This window comes from Narcine bancroftii, chromosome 10 (assembly GCF_036971445.1).
Source record: "Narcine bancroftii isolate sNarBan1 chromosome 10, sNarBan1.hap1, whole genome shotgun sequence".
Classification (NCBI taxonomy): domain Eukaryota; kingdom Metazoa; phylum Chordata; class Chondrichthyes; order Torpediniformes; family Narcinidae; genus Narcine; species Narcine bancroftii.
This window is the reverse complement of record NC_091478.1, coordinates 9,658,002-9,678,386: the sequence shown is the minus strand read 5'-3', so window position 1 is coordinate 9,678,386 and position 20,385 is coordinate 9,658,002. Positions and strand designations below refer to the sequence as shown.

The following is a 20,385-nucleotide window of genomic DNA, read 5'->3' as shown; positions in this document are numbered from 1 at the left end:
GACTATTAATTATCACTGCCCAGCACATCAAGGCAGGTGGAGACAGAGTCACGTGATGGAGCAGTGGCTGGTCGGGGAACTCCAGCCCTCTCCGGAAAAGTTTAAAAAAAAACACAGAAAACACAAAGGCACAAACATAAAAATTAAAATAAAGTGGCAAGAAAATGTCAGCGAAGAAAGAAAAGTCGAAAGCAACGGGAAGAAGAGAAGAAGAAAGGACGTCGGAAGAAGAAGGTGAAGGCCTTACCTGTCCGAGGAGGCCCGCCGCGGAGAGAGAAGCCCGCTCCCTAAGGTCAGTCGAAGTCCCGAGCTCAGGACTACAAAAATGGCTCGCGGAGCCAAGCAAAAGCGCGCAACCGTGCATGTGCGACTCCTCGCGCATGCGCGATGCGCATGACAAAAAAAAACACTGACAGGAGGGGGGACCAGCTGAGGAGTCGATCTCCACAGCTGAGAATGACAGCTACAACACAACAACAGGAAGAGAACATAGAAAACAATGAGAACAAGAATGAAGAGAGTAAAAAGAAAACAAGGAAACAACAGATGACCAACCCAGAGGAAGAAGAAGAAGAACATAGAGAAATGGAAGAAGAAGGGAAAGGAAAGACAATGGATATTTTTTTTTAAAGAGTATATGGAATCAGTAAAAGAATGGCAATCACAAGAATTTAGTGAAATAAAAAGAAGAATTAAAAGTACAGAAGAAAAAATGAATAGATTAGAGATGGTCATGTCAGATATAGGAAAAAGAGTGGACAAGGTGGAAGAATGAGAAACAGCTGTAGAAATGGAAGTAGAGGACTTAAAAAAGAAATTAGAAGAATCTAATAAAAAAGTTAAAGAGACAAGAGCTGTTAGCTCAGAAGATAGATATAATGGAAAATTATAATAGAAGAAATAATATAAAGATAGTGGGCCTTAAGGAAGATGAAGAAGGCAAGAATATGAGAGAATTTATAAAAGATTGGATCCCCAGGGTCCTAGGAAGAACAGAATTACAGGAAGAAATGGAAATAGAAAGGGCACATAGAACATTAGCCCCTAAACCACAGCCACAACAAAAAGCAAGATCCATTTTAGTAAAATTCCTAAGATATACAACAAGAGAAAATATATTGGAGAAAGCAACGAAGAAAATAAGAGAAGACAAAAAGCCACTGGAATACAAAGGTCAAAAATTTTTTTTCTATCCAGACATAAGTTTTGAACTCTTGAAGAAGAGAAAGGAGTTTAATACAGCAAAAGTGATCCTATGGAAAAAAGGATATAAATTTATGCTAAAGTACCCAGCGGTACTTAAAATAGTTATTCCAGGGCAGCAAAACAGACTAATCTCGGATCCGGAGGAAGCATGGAAATTTGCAGAACAACTACAAAACAGACAGAGAGATGAAGACATGTAATGAGAGCAAAAATGACCATGAACTATATGTATGTGTGTACATGGGTGTATATATATATAGATATATATATATATATCTATATATATATATTTGTGTGTTTGTGTGTGTGTGTGTGTGTGTGTGTGTGTGTGTGTGTCTATATGTGTGTACATGAGTGTATCCGTATTTAAAGGAAAATATATAGAGTATAGATAAGAAATAATAAGGGAAAGAAAGGGAAGAGAGGAAGTAAGGAGGGAATTAAGAGAGTGACCTTTGTTATATATGAAAATTAAAATCTTTTCTGGGGGGGGCTGGGTGGGGAGGAGTTACGGTCACTGCGAAATCATTTGACGCTTGCGAGTGAATTCGCAAATCCAAATGGAGAGGGGAGATGTGGTTGCCCGACAAGGGATAAAGGGCAACTCAGGTAGGTGATGGGATAGTGGGGTTAAAGAAATTTTAGATAGGAGAATAAGGGAAATGTTTGATGTTTTAGAAATGTTGTCTTATAAAGTGTTCAAAACAAGAAAGCAGAAATGGATAAGAAGGAAAGGTGATGATGAGGAAACGGAAAGGAAAGATAAACAAAGTATGAAATGGCTTTGTTGAACTATATGACTTTAAATATTAACAGAATACATAACCAAATCAAAAGGAAGAAACTGCTAAATTTACTGAAAAAATTAAAAATTGATATAGCATTCGTGCAAGAAACACATTTAACTGAAATGGAGCACAAGAAATTAAAGAGAGATTGGATAGGACATGTAACAGCAGCGCCACATAATTCAAAATCTAGAGGAGTAGCTATATTAATCAGTAAAAATGTACCAATTAAAATAGCAGAGGAAATAATAGATCCAGCAGGGAGATATGTAATGATAAAATGTCAGATATATTCGGAGTTTTGGAATTTACTCAATGTATATTCACCTAACGAAGAAGATCAAAAATTTATGCAAGATATTTTTTTGAAGATAGCAGACATGCAAGGGAACATACTAATAGGAGGGGATTTCAACCTTAATTTGGATTCAATCATGGATAAAACTGGGAAAAAAATTAACAGAAAGAACAAAGTAACCAAATTTATAATTAAATCGATGCAAGAAATGCAACTTTTCGATATATGGAGGAAACAACACCCAAAGGAAAAGGAATATTCATATTATTCGGGTAGACATAAAACATACTCAAGAATAGACCTATTCCTGTTATCAGCTCGTATGCAAGACAGAGTAAGAAAAACAGAATATAAAGCTAGAATATTATCGGACCACTCACCCCTGATATTGACAATAGAGTTAGAGGACATCCCTCCAAGAATGTATAGATGGAGATTAAACTCCATGCTACTTAAAAGGCAGGATTTTAGAGAATTCATTGAGCGACAAATTAAAACGTACTTTGAAATAAATACGGAATCAGTGAAAGATAAGTTTATACTATGGGACGCAATGAAAGCATTCATCAGAGGGCAAATAATAAGTTATGTAACCAAGATGAAGAAGGACTACAATCAGGAAACAGAGCAGTTGGAAAGGGAAATAGCAAATATAGAAAAAGAATTAGAAATGAAGGAAGACACAACTAAAAGAAGAGAATTGGCAGATAAAAAAATAAAATATGAAACACTACAAACATACAAGGTGGAGAAGAACATAATGAAGACAATACAGAAATATTATGAACTAGGAGAAAAAACGCACAAAATTCTAGCATGGCAGCTTAAGACAGAACTAAGAGAATGGTATTGGCATCAAGGAAAAAAGACAAACAAATCACATATAGTCCAACGGAGATTAATGAAAACGAAGGGAAAGAAGACAAAATAGATGAATTTTTAACTAAAATTGAACTACCAAAATTACAAATAGAGGAACAAAATAAATTAACAGAACCATTTGAAATAGTAGAAATACAAGAGATAATAAAAAAACTACCGAATAATAAAACACCAGGAGAGGATGGATTCCCAATAGAATTCTATAAAACATTTAAAGATTTATTAATTCCCCCCCTCCTGGAAGTAATCAACCAGATTGATAAAACACAGAGCTTACCAGATTCATGCAAAACAGCAATAATTACAGTAATACCAAAGACAGGGAAAGATCCACTCGCACCAGCGTCATATAGACCAATATCTTTACTTAACACAGATTATAAGATAATAGCTAAACTATTAGCAAACAGATTAGCCGACTATGTACCAAAAATAGTAAATCTAGACCAAACTGGATTTATTAAAAAAGACGAACAACAGACAATATTTGTAAATTTATTAACTTAATTCACGCAGTAGAAGGAAATAAAGCTCCAACAGTAGCGGTGGCTTTAGATGCAGAGAAGGCCTTTGACAGAGTAGAATGGAATTATTTATTCAAAGTACTACAAAAATTCAGTTTACCAGAGAAATATATTAATTGGATTAAAGCATTATATAAGGGGCCATTGGCGAAAGTGACAGTAAATGGATATATATCAAAGCAATTTAACTTAAGCAGATCAACAAGGCAGGGATGCCCACTATCGCCCTTATTGTTCGCGTTAGCTATAGAACCACTAGCAGAATTGACAAGAACAGAAAATAAAATAAAAGGGATAAAAATAAAAGACAAGGAATATAAAATCAGTTTATTTGCAGATGACGTTATAGTATACTTAACAGAACCAGAAATATCAATAAAAGAATTACATAAGAAATTGAAGGAATATGGAGAAGTGTCGGGATACAAGATTAATGCAAATAAAAGTGAAGCAATGCCAATGAATAATGCGGATTTCTCAAAATTTAAGAAAGAATCACCATTCAGATGGCAAATGCAAGCAATACGATACCTAGGTATACAAATAAATAAAAACCTCGGCCATCTATATAAACTCAATTATTATCCACTAATGAAAAAATTACAGGTCGACTTAGAGCATTGGAAAGACTTACCACTAACACTAATAGGAAGGATAAACTGTATTAAAATGAACATTTTCCCAAGGATACAATACCTATTTCAGGCATTGCCAATACACTTGACGGAGAAATTCTTCAAGGAGTTAAAGAAGATAATAAGGAAATTTTTATGGAAAGGGGGGAAACCGAGGATAGCACTAGATAAATTAACAGAATGGTATAAATAAGGAGGCTTACAACTGCCAAACTTTAAAAATTATTATAGAGCCGCACAATTAAGATATCTATCAGTTTTTTATCAAACAAGAGAAAAGCCAGATTGGACTAGATTAGAACGAGATAAAATAGGAGAGAAGATACCTGAACACATATTATATAAATGGGATGAAAAATTGGTACAACGTAGGAATTCTCCAGTATTACATCATCTGCTTAATATTTGGAAGAAGATTCATGTAGAAAGGAATAAAACAAATTACCAATTACCAAAACTAATATTGACGCAAAATCAGCTAATCCCTTTTACAATAGATAACCTTTCCTTTAGAGAATGGGAGAAAAAAGGGATCAAAAGAATAGAAAATTGCTTTTCAGGAAATAAATTATTATCCTTTGAACAAATGAAGGATAAATATAATATAACTCACGATACAGTGTTGGCATACTACCAACTGAAATCCTACTTGAAGGACAAATTGGGAAGCAGTCTGAGGTTACCAGAGGGAAGTAATTTTGAATATGTGATTACAGACACAATGATAATCAAAAAAATTATAACAAATATGTATATTAAACTGCAAGAAAAGGAGAATGAGGAAACAAATGGTAAAACTAAACAAAAATGGGAACAAGATTTAAACATAAAGATAAAGAAGGAAACATGGGAGAAGTTATGCTCTGGAACTATGAGAAATGCAATAAACACGAGGTTACGTATGATACAATATAACTGGATACACAGGCTATACATTACACCTCAAAAGTTAAATAAATGGGACCCAACAGTATCTGACAGATGTTTTCGCTGTAAAAAGGAAATGGGAACAACAATTCATGCAATCTGGACATGTGAGAAAGTGAAAACATTTTGGGAAGATCTAAACCAGATATTAAATAAAATCACAAAAAGCAATATACCAAAAAACCCAGAGATCTTCCTCCTAAGTAACATAAAAAACAAAGAATTTGGACTTGATTTGGATGGTGCACAAAAAAGATTTGTTAGGATAGCCCTAGCTGTAGCAAAAAAATGTATTATGTCAGCCTGGAAATTAGAAGATAACTTGAGAATACAACAATAGTATATAGAAATGAATAAATGTATTCCATTAGAAAAAATAACATATAATTTAAGAAATAATATTACAATATTTGAACAAATATGGGAGCCATACATGAAAGACAATAGAGAAAACCTACCGGGGACATCTACCACCTAAATTAACGAAAGGAGAAGGAAATAAAAAGAATTGACTCAGTGGAATTTCTTGTTTATTTTTATTGAGTGACAACATTGTTTGACGGGTTTAATGTATCTTAGATTCTGAACTTTAATTGAATGGGAGGGGAGGTAGGGAGGGTGGGATGGGAAGAGGGAGGGGGGGAGAAAACGACACTATATATTTGAAAAGAAAAATGTATGTAGCTTGATCAATGTGGTTTATAGTGTGAAAAATAAAAAATAAAAAAAAAAGGCAGGTGGAGACACACACACACACACACAGAGTCAGACTGGGAACTACTGTGCCTTCTTATACATAGGGCTTTCCTTGTACTCCTTATTAATGATCACTCTCCTCACAAGAGGAGTCATGAGGTAAATCCTCACTTTCGAAGTTTGCCAGACAGGAGTTGGCTGATGAAGTTACAAGAGCAGGATCTTGAGTCCCCTCTGCCTCCGAAAATACTGTTGAGCAGTCATTCAACTAATTCTTTCTTTTGCTCTCTACAGCACAAAAGCACCATTGAAGGGTTACAGATCGAATGGACAAGAATGAGAGACACAGTGAGCAACACCCTACTGAAAAAAAAAGATCTGGAGAAGCAGAAATGGAATTAAAGCCTCACACAGTTGAGTGGAGGTGGCAGGTCCTGGGTACATAACAATTTACAGACAGGGAGTGAAGGATGAAAGGTCCATCAGGCACACATACTTGGCTTTTCTATGTGTCCCCTGCCCTGCATTGTATCATCCAAGAAGCTGATGCTTTTGGGAAAGAATAGGAGGTGAAAACTCTTATTTTAAATCATCAAACAATGGATCCATGTCCTAACACAAGGCAGAGAATATGAAAACCCTGAGGAGTTTAAGTAGCTTGGTGGTTAAGATATGCAGACATAGGAGAAACACAGGAGAATGCAAATGCTACAAAGAAATCTTGATAATAAGGCATGGTGGCTTGAAATATCGACCATTCATTTTCTCCCACTGATGGTGTCTGACCCACTAAGTTCCTCCATCAAATTGGCTCAGATGCAGATGAAAGATTGGTTCTGAGCTACTGTCCTGGAGGTTTAAGGACATCAACAGTTAAAATAGGAAGAAAATATATCATCTGAGAAATGACAAGCAGCAAAGCTTTCTCCAGATAATTCCTGCTTGGGGCAGCATTCACAAAATTGGAAAGGGAAGGATAGGTCTTGATCAGTTTGATAGTGTGACCTTGTGAAGAAATGTTGTGTTTTTGCACCCTGACTGAGCTATTTTACGAATATTAACGTGAAGCACTCTCCACATTTGTTGCAAAAAATACTCAGTTCTTGTTATGAGCAATAAAAACATACGCAATTGGGCATTAATTTTGAAAATCACTCACAAGGTCACTAAATATCAAGAAGAACAAAAAAGGGAGATGATTTTCTTTGGGTTTCTTTGGATATCAACTTCTGGAGCAGTGTGACCTAGAGATCCTGATCTTCTGATTAGTAAGCAAGATAGCCAAGCTCAGACTTAATTATCCATTGCTGTTTGTGGTCTTATGTCCATAATCAATCACCAAAGATACTAATTAGTGAATGCCCAACTAGGTCTGTCAAATTTCCCAGTTGTCTAGTCTGCATGGTTACATGGTCCAGTAAATCCCCTTGGAAACGTGCTGGAGAATTTTCCATACCTTTTTTACACATGAATTACTACTTGAATATGGCAATGGAAAGGAGGAGAAATTTGTGGGGGAAGAGTATACTTCGTACTGAAGCAAGTAATCAAGGCAAGCTCAATGTACCTTTCTTTATCTATATTTTTAAAGCTCAATTCCAGAATAGAAAAACAGAGCAAAACTCACTTTATTTGAAAGCCAGATCAGCGAGAAAGATTAATTGTGCAAGTTCAGCCAAATTTAAAATAACCCAGAATTCAAGTAAGTTGTGTCACAGGATTAGAATTAAACTACTTCACAGAGCCCTCCTAATTGGCATGCAATGTACTAGCATGCACGTTATTTTGTTAAGGTTAGATTAACAAACAGGATTTTACAAAGAAAAAAAATGCAAATTCTCACAGTTTCCTGGAAATTCTACCCTCTTCATGCAAATGAAATTCTTACTTGTGTGACCATTAAAAACATGATGGATATGTGTGTATTTATTCATGTGATGCAAACCCATTTCTATGGATGATAGCTGAATCAGAATATTGTCTAATGGTTAAAAAAAAACCATTGAACAAATACTAGATGAGCAAATATTCATCGCATCAAATACCTTATTGTGTGTCATATACTTCTGAAGTCTGATGGCTCTTATTTAGACATGATTGCCTATTCAAACTATTCAAAGTTATTTTTAGCTTTCAAAAATATAATAGAACACTCAATATGTTCCATCGCTAATGAATTTAATTATTAGAATTGTTAGATTTCAATTTAAATCAACTAAAATGTTTTTTTTGTAAGTCATAATCAAGTTCTGGAAGATGACTGTTAAGCCATGAGAGATGAAGTTAATTAAAATCACACATGCAAATTAAGGTTACACTAAAATAAACACTCATAAAATGCACGCCACTTTTCTGAAGCTGAGACAGTTTTAGGTTGAATGAGAATCTTAGACTAACTTATTCATGAGTTCTAATAATTAGACCAAATCTCATGAGGCAAATTGCAAATTTTCTGTCACAGAAAGACTGCAGTTTAAATGCTCATTTACATAACTGCATTGCAACAATTTTAGTAAATCCCTTTACTCATATAAAAGGTGAATCCTGTGCAAAATTGTTGTCAGTTTGTTTAACGTCTATGACATTTTACAATACTGCAGTGCAGCTTGTCTAAAGCTTATCACATCTTCATTGCTTTAGAATGAATCGTTAAGTGACAAACAGACAACTCCAAATATTGGACATATGACATTTACATAGCCAATGTTTGGCACCTGAAATGATTGCTTGGTGGAGGTGGATACATTGCTGAGGGATTTGAACCAATACTTGGAGGAAAAACAATTGCAGACTATAAAGGCAGAGAATGAGACTAGCTACATTACTGGTGTGGAAGAGAATGCTGTAATTATTCTTTAGGAACTCTCATCAGGTACAGATCAAAACAATCAGATCTCAAACCCAGCCTTAGCTTTTACCCTCTTTCTCGAAGCCAGACTAATATTCTTATTGACAAACACTAAAAAATGAGGATGCATGAAACTTGACCAAAATGAGGAGAGTCAATAGAGACCCGACCTGGAACATTGACCGACTATTTCTTCCCATGGATGATGCCTGACCTGCTGAGTTCCTCCAGCTTCTCATTCTATCGCACTTGTTGCTTCTTGACCTCATGGAGTCTTCCATGTTGCTTCCTAGCCAAGCATTGGTGCTAATCTACACCATATCTCATGCCTGCCTCTTATCTCTACCAGTTGCTCTCCAGATCACAAAGAAACCTTGTTCAATCAGCTAGAAACAGCACAGAGACTGATAAAGATGTGAAAAATTTCCTCATAAAATCATCAAAAATATTATCACACTCTATCTAATATTCACATTTTAGAGCTTATTTTCTCCCCTAACATTGGAGGGAAAGGCTTGACAGATTCTTTTTATTCTTAGGCAGCCTCCAGTGGTCAAAGAAGACCCTTTTTTCACTCTGGTTTTGATGATCCAGAGGAGGCAAGTGGGTATCACAAGCTTTTCCACCGACAGGACAGATGGAAATGATGGGGTTGGTGTTAGGTGTTCAGATAGTGAGGTGTCCCATTCCTTTGCTCATTCAGGCCTCTATGTGCTCCTGATTCATGGCCTTGAGATTCCCAAGATTGTCCCAAAAACATCCCTTGTCCCCTTTCAACAATACTGGGATTCTTTAAGGTCTTGGGCCAGAGGTTCCAAGGGATGCTGTATTTCTTCAAGCAAACTTTGAGCACATCCTCAAATCTTTTCCTCTGTCCACTTGGTGATCTATTTTCCCATGATAGCGCTTGGTTTAAGGTTGTAAAATTTAAGAGCATAATTAGGCCATTCAGTCCATTGAGTCTGTTCTGCCATTCAAATCATTGCTAATATATCTTTCCTCTCAACCCCATTCTCCTTCCTTCTTCCTTTAACCTATGACACCTTTAATGATCAAGAATCTATCAACTTCTGCTTTTAATATGCCAAAAAAAAAAACAGGTTGGCTTCCACAACAGCCTGTGGCAGTGAATTCCAGAGAGTCACCACCCTCTGGCTAAAGAAAATTCACCCAAGTGTCAAAATTCTGGTCCTGGGCTCTCCCATGGATGGAAACACCCTCTCCAACTCCACTCTATCCAGGCCTCTCAATATTCAGAAGGCTTCAATGAGATCCCTCTAAACTTTAGTGACTGCAGACCCAGAGACATCAAATGCTCCTCGTACACCATTTCTCTCATCCATGGGATCATTCTCATAAACATCCTCTGGACCCTTTCCAAGGTATTTATTTCAGGGGTCTGATGCGAGGCAGCTGAGTGACATGGTCCGTCTAGCCTTGTCAACTTAGAGTTAATTGGGCTTCCCTGCTTGGAATGTTGATCTTGGAGAAGACATTGACTTTTGTACACATGTTCTTCCAAAGAATTTATAGAAGATTTTGTGGAAGCAATGTTGATGGTGTTTTTCCAGTAGCTGAGACAGCACTGGATGTATTCCAAGTTCCAGAAGCATTTAGGACGTGGATAATTTCTGCCAGTGTCAAGTCTATGCTTTGATCTTCAAGAAGCCGTTTCCTCAGCTGACCAAATACTCTACTTGGTGCCTTGAAGAATTGTGAATTTCATCATAAATGCTTGACTTCACTGAGAATTAGTTCCCAACATATAGGAAGAGTCCTGCATTTTTCAGGGTCTCACAATGAACTTTGACGACTGAAGTTCAGTTAATCTTCATTCTGGAATGTAGTTGCCATGGTTTTAACAACTTTCCATTTATTCTAAAGATTAGTTTTATTCCTGTTGAAAGTTTGCTTGAAGTGAAACAGCAAGAGATATTTAAAGAGTCAAAGCAATGTAACATTTTATGACATTGGTCTTCACTATGTTTGATCTTGTTATAGCTATTGTCATGGAGTCATACAGTGTGGAAACAGGACCTTGGGCCAAACTTCCCCACACCAACCAAAATGTCACTCCTAGACTCTTCCCACTTTCCTGCACTTAGCCCATACCTTATCAATGTATCCATCCAATATTTTTATTTTCTATTGTAGACCTATTGGTTAATAAAAGTCTCCATAAGATCAAGGAACCACCATATGAAAGAGATGAATTTGAAGACTGGGGAGCTATGAGGAGAGATTGAGTTGTTGGGGTCTGTACTCGCTGGAATTTAGAAGAACGAGAGAAGATCTTATGGAAACATATAAAATTATGAAAGGCGTAGATAAGATAGAGATAGGTAAGTTGTATTGATTGGTAGGGGAGACCAGAACCAGGGGACATAGCATCAAGATTCAAGGTCATAGATTTAGGACAGATGAGAAGGAACTGCTTTTCTCAGAGGGTGGTGAATCTGTGGAATTCACTGCCCATTGAAGCAGTGGAGACGACCTCAGTAAATAGATTTAAGTTGCTGGCAAAAGAAATGCAGAAATAAATACCATGTATTCTCATGTAATAATTTTTTGGGTCAAATTTGGTGGGTTGACTCTACACAGGCCATACATTTGACCATGGTTAAGTACCTGTGTCGTTCGAGGTGTCGGGAACTGGGATGGATGGGACCAGGTGCTAAGTCCATGATCAGGCTGTCAGTAGCTTGGATGACCAGGGGGCCATGGACTAGGAGAGAGTCTGGTGGGTGGGCGGCTGGCCGGGGTGAGGATCCACGGTCAAGGTGTCTGTATACCTGGGGTTTTATTATACCTAAATATATTTGGAACTTAAATGTTGGAATCAGTATGAATTCACCAGATGGTTGTCAACAAAACTATCTAGCTAACCTGGATTCTTCAGAGAAGGAAATTTGCCATCCTCTCTGGCATACATTTGACTCCAGGTCCAGGCTCACCAATGTGGTACACTCCAGTATCTTCACCTTTCAAAGGCCATTCAAAGATGGACAATAAATGATGGCTTTGTCAGTGATGTCTGTATCCCGTAATCATATTTTTTAAACATTGCTATTTTAAGAATTAAACCTGCAGTTAAACAGATCCAGAAAGGGATCAAGAGTGCCACTATTATGTGAACCATTAAGTTAATCGTTCAATGATGTCTTGTACAGGCACCCATATATTCTCACATATTTTCTCATATATTTTGGATTTTTCTCTGCACAAAGCCATCTGCTGCGAACTGTATTCTCTGCTGCGTCTGCCTGATGTAATCAATATCCACCCACACATCCATTCTTGACCATTCTTTCTTTGAGACTGTCGCAATTTTTTAAGCTTGTTAAGTTCTTGATTTTTTTTTGGCAGCTGTTGACTTCTAAAGAGCAGCCATGCCGAAAAAATAAATTTGAAGGGATTGAAAGGTGATGCTTTATGTTTGCAACTATATTAAATCTCAAATGAAATTAATGTTAGAATTGCTGGAGCCTAGAGACAGGTAGTTACATTAGCAGTATGGAAATTAACAATCTAGAGCTTTAGACAATGAGTTCATTTGAAAGAAATACTAATTCTTGAGAGTCTTTTTCAATTTTGTAGAAAAAAAATTAAATTTATCTAATAAATAATTTTTGTCATACATTTTAGGACTAATATTTTCATAGATAAAAATGATTTGACCAACTGCAAATTAAATGGATTTGTTTTGTTCCCATTGATCAAACAGGATGCATATTGAAAAGAAATAAATTCTATGCCATTATCCCCAAGTTTGTGAAATATGTGATATATAGTAGTTTAAACTAATCATTATGGAATATAGGATTTGCTAGTATTTATTCACAAGCATCTGCCTGTGGTAGAAGGAGAGATTCATTACTGCCATCTCTGTGATGGCATTGCATTCAATTATCACAATTTTTGTGGGCGGCAGTGAGCAGCGTGGGTGTCTCAGGAAGGCCACATCTGTATAACTGGTGATGAATTTTAAGGCATGAGAGATATTGCCATAGTAGAGGATGCCTCTGAAGCTGTTTTCATTTTGTGTGTCTGCCAATCTTTTGTTGCCTTCATTATTTCAGAGCTGAGGTTATTTTCGAACATGGTAAGTTCAGGAACGACTGGAATCCTGTTTTGTTAAATTGTCTGCTCCAATTAAAGGAGAGCAATATCCTGTCAAAGAAAAGGCTGAGCAAAACTAGATTTATGAGATACAAGGGAAATAAAGGCAGGGTTTAATTTCTGCACTATTGTGCCACCAGGTGCCCCCCTTTCATTGTGCCTGGCCCCTTTACAGTTTTCACTTATTCTTTGCCTTAATGGTCTGCTATACTTTAAAACTAAATTGGCATCTTGTCTAGAATTCTGATTTTCAACTGAAGGAGGGCTCTGCCTGATTTACTGGATCCCTGGACCATCAGTGCAAGGCCACAGTAAATGGACTGCAATATGTGAACGGAGCGGTTGGTCCGCCAGCCATTTTAATTTGGTGTCCTACCCCTTCTCGATAGGCTAAGCTAAAATTGTTGAATGGCAAGATTGTATTCATTTAAAATCAGCTTGTGTATATTAAAAGATGCAAGATGTGATCTGAATAACATCCTGCGGCACCATGTTCACCATCAGGAAATTCTTTGCAGAATTAATAAACAGATGAACATTGAAGCAAAAACCCATCATGCATTTGAAAAGCCCCAGGATATTCATGAAAGCCTGTGGTTTGTGGGAATCCAGCAATTTGGGCAAATCCCATTGTTCAGGTTCCATTTCTCTCACAATCAACGTCGGTGAGACCATTTCTATGGGAGTATTGTAGTGTTTTAATTACCTCTCAAGCTGAAGTGAACAGCAAAGTGAGGAACATTAGCTGATTGTGGTTGTGGGCATCTGGATCAACCCTGTGGCCAGCAAGTTCAGAATTACTGTGGCTTTAACCTCCATGGAAAAGCAGACCAAGCACGAGAGCAGTTCCGGTTTGAGAGCATGGCACCATAAAATAAGATATATCAGGGACAATCGTGGCCAACCGTAAATGCATTAAATTGAAAAGTTCAGGCTGGACATGGATAAAGACTGCCCAGACAGGCTCTTTGCAGATGTTCATCTTGTGGACTCCAGACTCAAGGTTCCCAGTTACATTTAATGCCTATTTTAACAGTTCATAATGGAATTCTCACACTGGGGCATCTATTGAAATGGGTATCTCTTCAGATAATTGCTGGAAAAAGACTCACTGTTAACTTTACGCTCTCAGAGCTGCTTAAAGTAGAAATCTAGTTGCAAAATAAAGTCCTCTGAGGCTAGCAATGTTTCCTTTTAAAAGTGAGAAAAACAGCATGCTCCTGCAGGGTGAGACTTCCTCCATCGTTATTGTACATGGATAGAAATACACATTGCAACAACTGACATTGCAACTGTACACGTTTTGTTGCCAAGGAAAAGTCAGATGAACTAAGGTAGATTGCAGCTTGATCCAAATTAGAGATTAGTGTAATGACACCCAGAAATAATTGCTAATGGAATGTTCTCAAGGAAGAAAAAAAATGACCATTTAAGTTTACAAGAAAATCTGCAGATTCTGGGGTCAAGTGCAATACAAAAAAAAACTGTGCTGGAGAAATTTAGGAGGTCACGCAGCATCCATAGGAAGTAAAGGACAACCAAAATTTTGGGCCTGGGTCCTTTGTGCCCAAAACATTGGTTATCCTTTACTTCCTGTCGATGTTGAGTGACCTGCTGAGTTTCTCCAGCACAATTCTGATCAAGTAAAGTTCATCATCTGACTGCACATTTTACAACTGATGAAACTTCTCTAGACCACGGTGCACGCACATACACACACAAAACACAGCATATAAAATCACATACATACATACAGATGCAATTTAAAATAAATGTAGATAAATATTTTGGGATGATTTACGTGGTTACAGGATACTTTTCACCAATCTCACAGCCTGCAGGAAGAAACTATTTCCCATCTGGCAGATCTAATTTTGATGCTCCTCGAGCTCATTCTTGATGGGAGTGGGTCAAACACACAGTGTGCTGGATGGAAAGTGTCCTTAATAATTTGTTGAGTCCCATTTAAGCAGCGCTCCTGGTGAATGACATCAATAGAGGAAAGGGAGACCCCCAGTGATCTCAGCTATTCTGATGATCCTCTGTATTGGTCTGACACTTTGCAGCTACCATGCCACACAATGAGGCAGTCCGTCAGTTTTTCAGCACCATGTGAGCCAATTACAAGGAAAAAGTGTCTGCATCACTAAGCTGTATGTCGTTCACTTCATAGCTTTTCAACAAGCAGAGAAAATGTTCAGGAGGATTTCGGGTAGTCCTAGAGAATCCATGGAAACATTCAATTAAAAGCATTGGGAGAGCCAATATTTAATAGGCCAAAACTTTGGGCCACCGTACCGCTGGCGGTGTGTTTCAGTGGCATCAGAATAATTTCAAAAATGCAGAAAAGATCCATCAGGATCAAACGCACCTATGATGCTACGTTTTTGCTCAATCCCCAGAAATACATACTTCAATTAATCAGCTTTATCAAATCATTGGATCAATACAATTTGGCAAGAATAGAAATGATATACAGAAAAAAAGAACAGCAAAGTAATCGAATATTATGCCAAATGATCTCCTTTTGCAAAAAAAATCAATAGAAGCTATCACTAACATCTTTTAATAAAACTAAAATGTCACCTGGAGCAAGTGTTCAATATAATACCCCACAGTCTAATCATAATTCAATACTTGCTAATTTACTAAATCATATTCATATGGATACTTAACATGCTGCTACTCACTTCTTTTCAATTTATAGCAGTGGTTCTCAACCTTTTTCTTTCCACTCACATCCCACTTTAAGTAATCTCTGTGCCATCGGTGCTCTGTGATCAGTAAGGGATTGCTTAAGGTGGGATGTGAGTGGGAAGGGAAGGTTGAGAACCACTGCTCTAGACCCAATTGTTACTGAAATATTTTGCTTGAGAAAAATTGTCATTGACCCATTTCCTTTGGAGTTCTGAAACCGTGCACATAACCAGTCATTTAGGGATGATTAAAACAGGGGTTTTCAAACTTTTTCTTACCACTCACATCCCACCTTAAACAATCCCTTACTAATCATAGAGCACCTATGGCAGAGGGAATACTTAAAGTGGTACGTAAGTGGAAAGAAAAAGGTTGAGAACCACTGATCTACAGCAAGGTAGAAACCAATTCCGGCCATTTAAACACATGCTGCCCAATTGCACCCAAATTAACTTACAACCCCATACATTTTGGAGGCTGAGAGGATACATGGAAAACACAAGTAGACATGTGAAGAAAGTACAAACTCCTTACAGACAGTGCCGGATTCAAATCTGGGTCACTGGCGTCATAACAGCCTTGCTCGAAGCACTAAGCTAGCCATGCTGCCCACTTCATTATTTCATATTCTGTACATTTTGTGAGGATCTCATCATAAAATATTAAGCCCAACCTCAACATCAGGTCTCCAACTTTGCAGACTTGCCAGTTCACAGGCATATGCATTAATATCTCCACTATCTCACACAAGATGGTCTGGTAAAGTAGATTTCGCATGAATGTTTACAGATTGCAGATTTGTGTGTGGGCTGGAAATCATATGTCAATTAGGTACTACAGTGGAGGGTAACCACGAAAAAGCTGCTTTTACTTTCTTTACAATTCTATTATGTTGATAGAACATTGACGAATGGTGCCTAGTATCTGTTTGAAGCCTGTCTGTCAAAATTCTGAGGTTGTGGGGGTAAATACACACTAGAAAAGAAGAAAAATATATCACCGAAGTCTGAGGAACTGAGAATTTGAAAAGATTTGTGAAGAGCAAAGAAAATATTGTTTGATCATGGAAAGACCACTGTCTGTTCAGGTTGGCAGCAGAACGTCAAGTACCATCAACCTGAGAGTGAATGTGGAAAAGACAAAGGAGATGATTGCGGACTTCAGGAGGACCAGGAATGACCATCCTCCACTACACATAAACAACTCTGTAGTGCAGAGAGTGGAGAGCACCAAGTTCCTTGCAGACCACTTAACTAGTGACCTATCGTGGACACACATCTCTTTACTCGTCAGGAAAGCACTGAGGAGGGCAAGGCTACTGGCCATCAGCTTTCTATAGGAGCTCTATTGAGTGTGTTCAGTGTGGTACGGTTGCTGCAGAGCATTGAATCAAAAGTCAATTCACAGGACCATAAGAGTGGCAGAGAGAATCACTGAGATCTCTCTCCGCCCCATCAACATGATCTACTGGGATTGCTGCCTGAAAAAGGGTGCACAAAATCATTGAGGATCCCTACCACCTTGCACACAACATATTTCACTTCCTCCCAGAAGAAGAGGCAGACGGTAGTATCAGAGCGAGAACCAGCAAACTGAGAAACAGATTCTTCCCTTGGGCAGTGAGACTGCTGAACAACTGAATGAACTGCTCATACTAATCCTCCAAAACTCTACTAATTATGAAACAATATTTATTTATTTTTATAGATGTGGATATGTACTACATATGTATTCTTTGTAAGTGTGCTTGGATGTTTATGCATTGAGAACCAGAAAATGCTGTTTTGTAAAGTTGTACAATCGGCTGGCCACCGTGACAGAGGTGCACCAAAGAAGAGGTACAAGGACTGCCTAAAGAAATCTCTTGGTGCCTGCCACATTGACCACCGCCAGTGGGCTGATATCGCCTCAAACCGTGCATCTTGGTGCCTCACAGTTCAGCGGGCAGCAACCTCCTTTGAAGAAGACCGCAGAGCCCACCTCACTGACAAAAGACAAAGGAGGAAAAACCCAACACCCAACCCCAACCAACCAATTTTCCCCTGCAACCGTGTCTGCCTGTCCCGCTACGGACTTGTCAGCCACAAACGAGCCTGCAGCTGATGTGGACATTTACCCCTCCATAAATCTTCGTCTGCGAAACCAAGCCAAAAGAAAAGAAGAAAGAAAAAAGAAACAATCGGATGATAATAAATGAACTTCAATGACGTTCATTACATTGGTAATTGAATGGATGGTGGAGGACAGTCATTGCAACACTTTTGGTGTGATTGGCCATGTTGAATACACCCAGCATTTTACAACCTTCAATGGTCACTTGTAATTCCTCTGCAAATACAATTTCCAAAGTTCTTATAATCAGCCCTTTCCATGTATCATTGTTGCAAATTTTAAAATTTAACTGAATGCCTTAAATCCCTACGTACAAGTGAAACTAGATTAATAGCTAACTGAATTCAGGCCACAGTTTTAAATAATCATTCCTGTTTTTGGAATAAAATGATAAAATAGTTTCCCCGTGAACTATATTCCCTCAGTTTTATACGAGTACTGGGACTACTCATGGGATAGCAAACATCTGGAGAACAATGTGAACATAGCATATGTTTTCTACATGCTAGAGTTTGCAAATCAGGCCCCTCCCATTTAGTAGCATGGTTTCTCTGCTTGTTCCATGCCTAAGCTCCAAACGCAGAGTTGCAGGAGTGATAACAAATGTGTAATCCTCAGTCGATGCATGTCGTGCTTCAAGATCAATGAATGTACATTGTAAAAAGGATAGAGGAACCAGAGTTTGAACACCAGGAAAAAAAATCCATATCTGACATGCAAGGGGATCTTAAGCTGATTTGTGATGGATTGACTTGGAGCTGATCTAGTACGTTGCAAGGCTATATCATGGTATAGTCTGAGCCACAAATCACTTTTCTAGTTTAAGAGGAGGAGGAGGAGTTAGGGGAGGGAGTTGATTCTGGCCAGGTTATCACAAACAAGAGGGCATAAGTTGAAGGTGAGAGGAAGGAGTTTTAAACGAGGTATAAAGGGTAAGAATTTTTATACAGAGATCTTGATAACTGGAATGTGCTGCCCAGGAATGTAGTAGAATTCAATATAATTATCAGGTTTAAGAGGGATTTAGACATAAGAAATAGGAGCAGGAGTAGACCATCCGGCCCATCGAGCCTGCTCTGCCATTCAATGAGATCATGGCTGATCTGATGATGGGCTCATCTCCACCTTCCTGCCCATTCCCCATAACTCTTAATTCCAACTGTGTCTTAAAAATATTTACTGAGGTAGCTTCCACTACTCAGTAAATATATTTGACAAGGTTGGATAGATGTTTACATAGACAGACACTCAAGGCATGAGATGATCTAGTTTAATGTGAGCTGATGGGATTAGTGTGGATAGCAAAAATGTCAGCATTGATGTGATGGTCTGAAGGGGCTGTTTCTGTTCTGTACGTCTTTCCAAGTCTATAACCCTCTATAAAAATGTCACCAGTTGTCATCTTCATTGTTACAGGGAATATCCAGTGGCTAAGGTCTTCCAAATTAGTGCTTGTCTTGCTGCAGCTGAGATCCTGGTTTCACCACTCTTTAGAACCTTAGATAGACAGGGCACACACAAGAGTATGTTAGAGGCTGGGCGTTCTGAAGTGATTGGCTCACCTCTTGATTCTCCAAAGCCTTTTCACCATCGACAAGGCACCAGATAGAATTTGAATGGAATATTCTCCACTTGCCTGGAGATACAGAGTCCAACAATACTCAGGAAAAAGCATCCTGCATCATAATTTCCTGATCCAGCATGCTAAATATTCTTTCCTTCCACCAAAGGTGCAGAGTGTACCAACTACTGAATGATTTCCCTCAGCTACTTTGAACCTCTCAACCCTGAGATCTCTACAACCAAGATATACAATGCCTCCAGTGCCCTTTGACACCTTCATCTGCATTTCTCCCCCAAGATGCAGTGAACCTTGATTTGGAAATGTAGCATCATTCTTCAAACATTTCTAATTCTTGATATTTCCAAACCAACAGCACTGCTGGGAGAACCTTCACTAGAAAAAAAAATAGCAATAGTTCAAGAGTACAGTAGCTCGCTGTCATTTTTTCAAAGTCAATTATCAAGCAACAATGAATTCTGGTTTTGTCAGCAATGATGAGATCCAAAAAATATTTTTTCTCTAACAGTGAGAATGGTGTTATGCAGAAATTAAGCCAACCCCTGTGAAAATGACAAATTACTTTTTGCAAAGAACACTAGAGAACTGATTGTTTTTCATTTGTCAATTTGACAGTTAAATTGTGATGGTGGGTCCTAATATAACATCCACTAAATTTATAATCTAGTACATAAAATTACTACAACTCCATCATACCATAACACATTGGCCAATACTTGGAGAGAAATTAAAGATTATGCACATTTTGTATTCATTTCAACCTTGTTCAATGAAAGAATTAGTAAGATAAGGTAAGCACGATACAAGAACAATCCTACTTAAGGATACCACCATTCAATAATCCAATTAACAGAATAATCCTAAATATGAAATGCACTTAAGGATTTTCATATATTTTTGTTATAGAAAATAGTAAAAAAAAAGGAATACATTCCATTTTATATTTGGAACATATTCCTCTGCATTACCCTGTGGCACTCCAGTTTTGTGGTGGAACAGAAAGATTCCTGATACAAATATGTGTGGAGTGTTCATCTATTTTAAAGACCAGGCAATTGTGCTCTGCAGAGG

The 20,385-nt window shown here is 37.8% G+C and overlaps 1 protein-coding gene across 14 annotated transcripts in view; it reads right to left on the bottom strand.

Moving 5' to 3' along the window:
- cpxm2 (carboxypeptidase X (M14 family), member 2) overlaps positions 1–20,385 on the bottom strand; it is a 172,389-nt gene that overhangs the window by 22,761 nt on the left and 129,243 nt on the right. Inside the window, exon 14 of one of the 14 annotated variants that reach the window (XM_069899762.1) lies at positions 19,018–19,229. The exons of the other annotated variants lie outside the window; for them this stretch is intronic. Within the exon in view, the coding sequence (XP_069755863.1) occupies positions 19,213–19,229 (17 nt within the window). The 3' untranslated portion in view covers positions 19,018–19,212. Of the gene's footprint in view, positions 1–19,017; positions 19,230–20,385 lie in introns of those variants that run through there. 14 annotated transcript variants of the gene reach the window in all.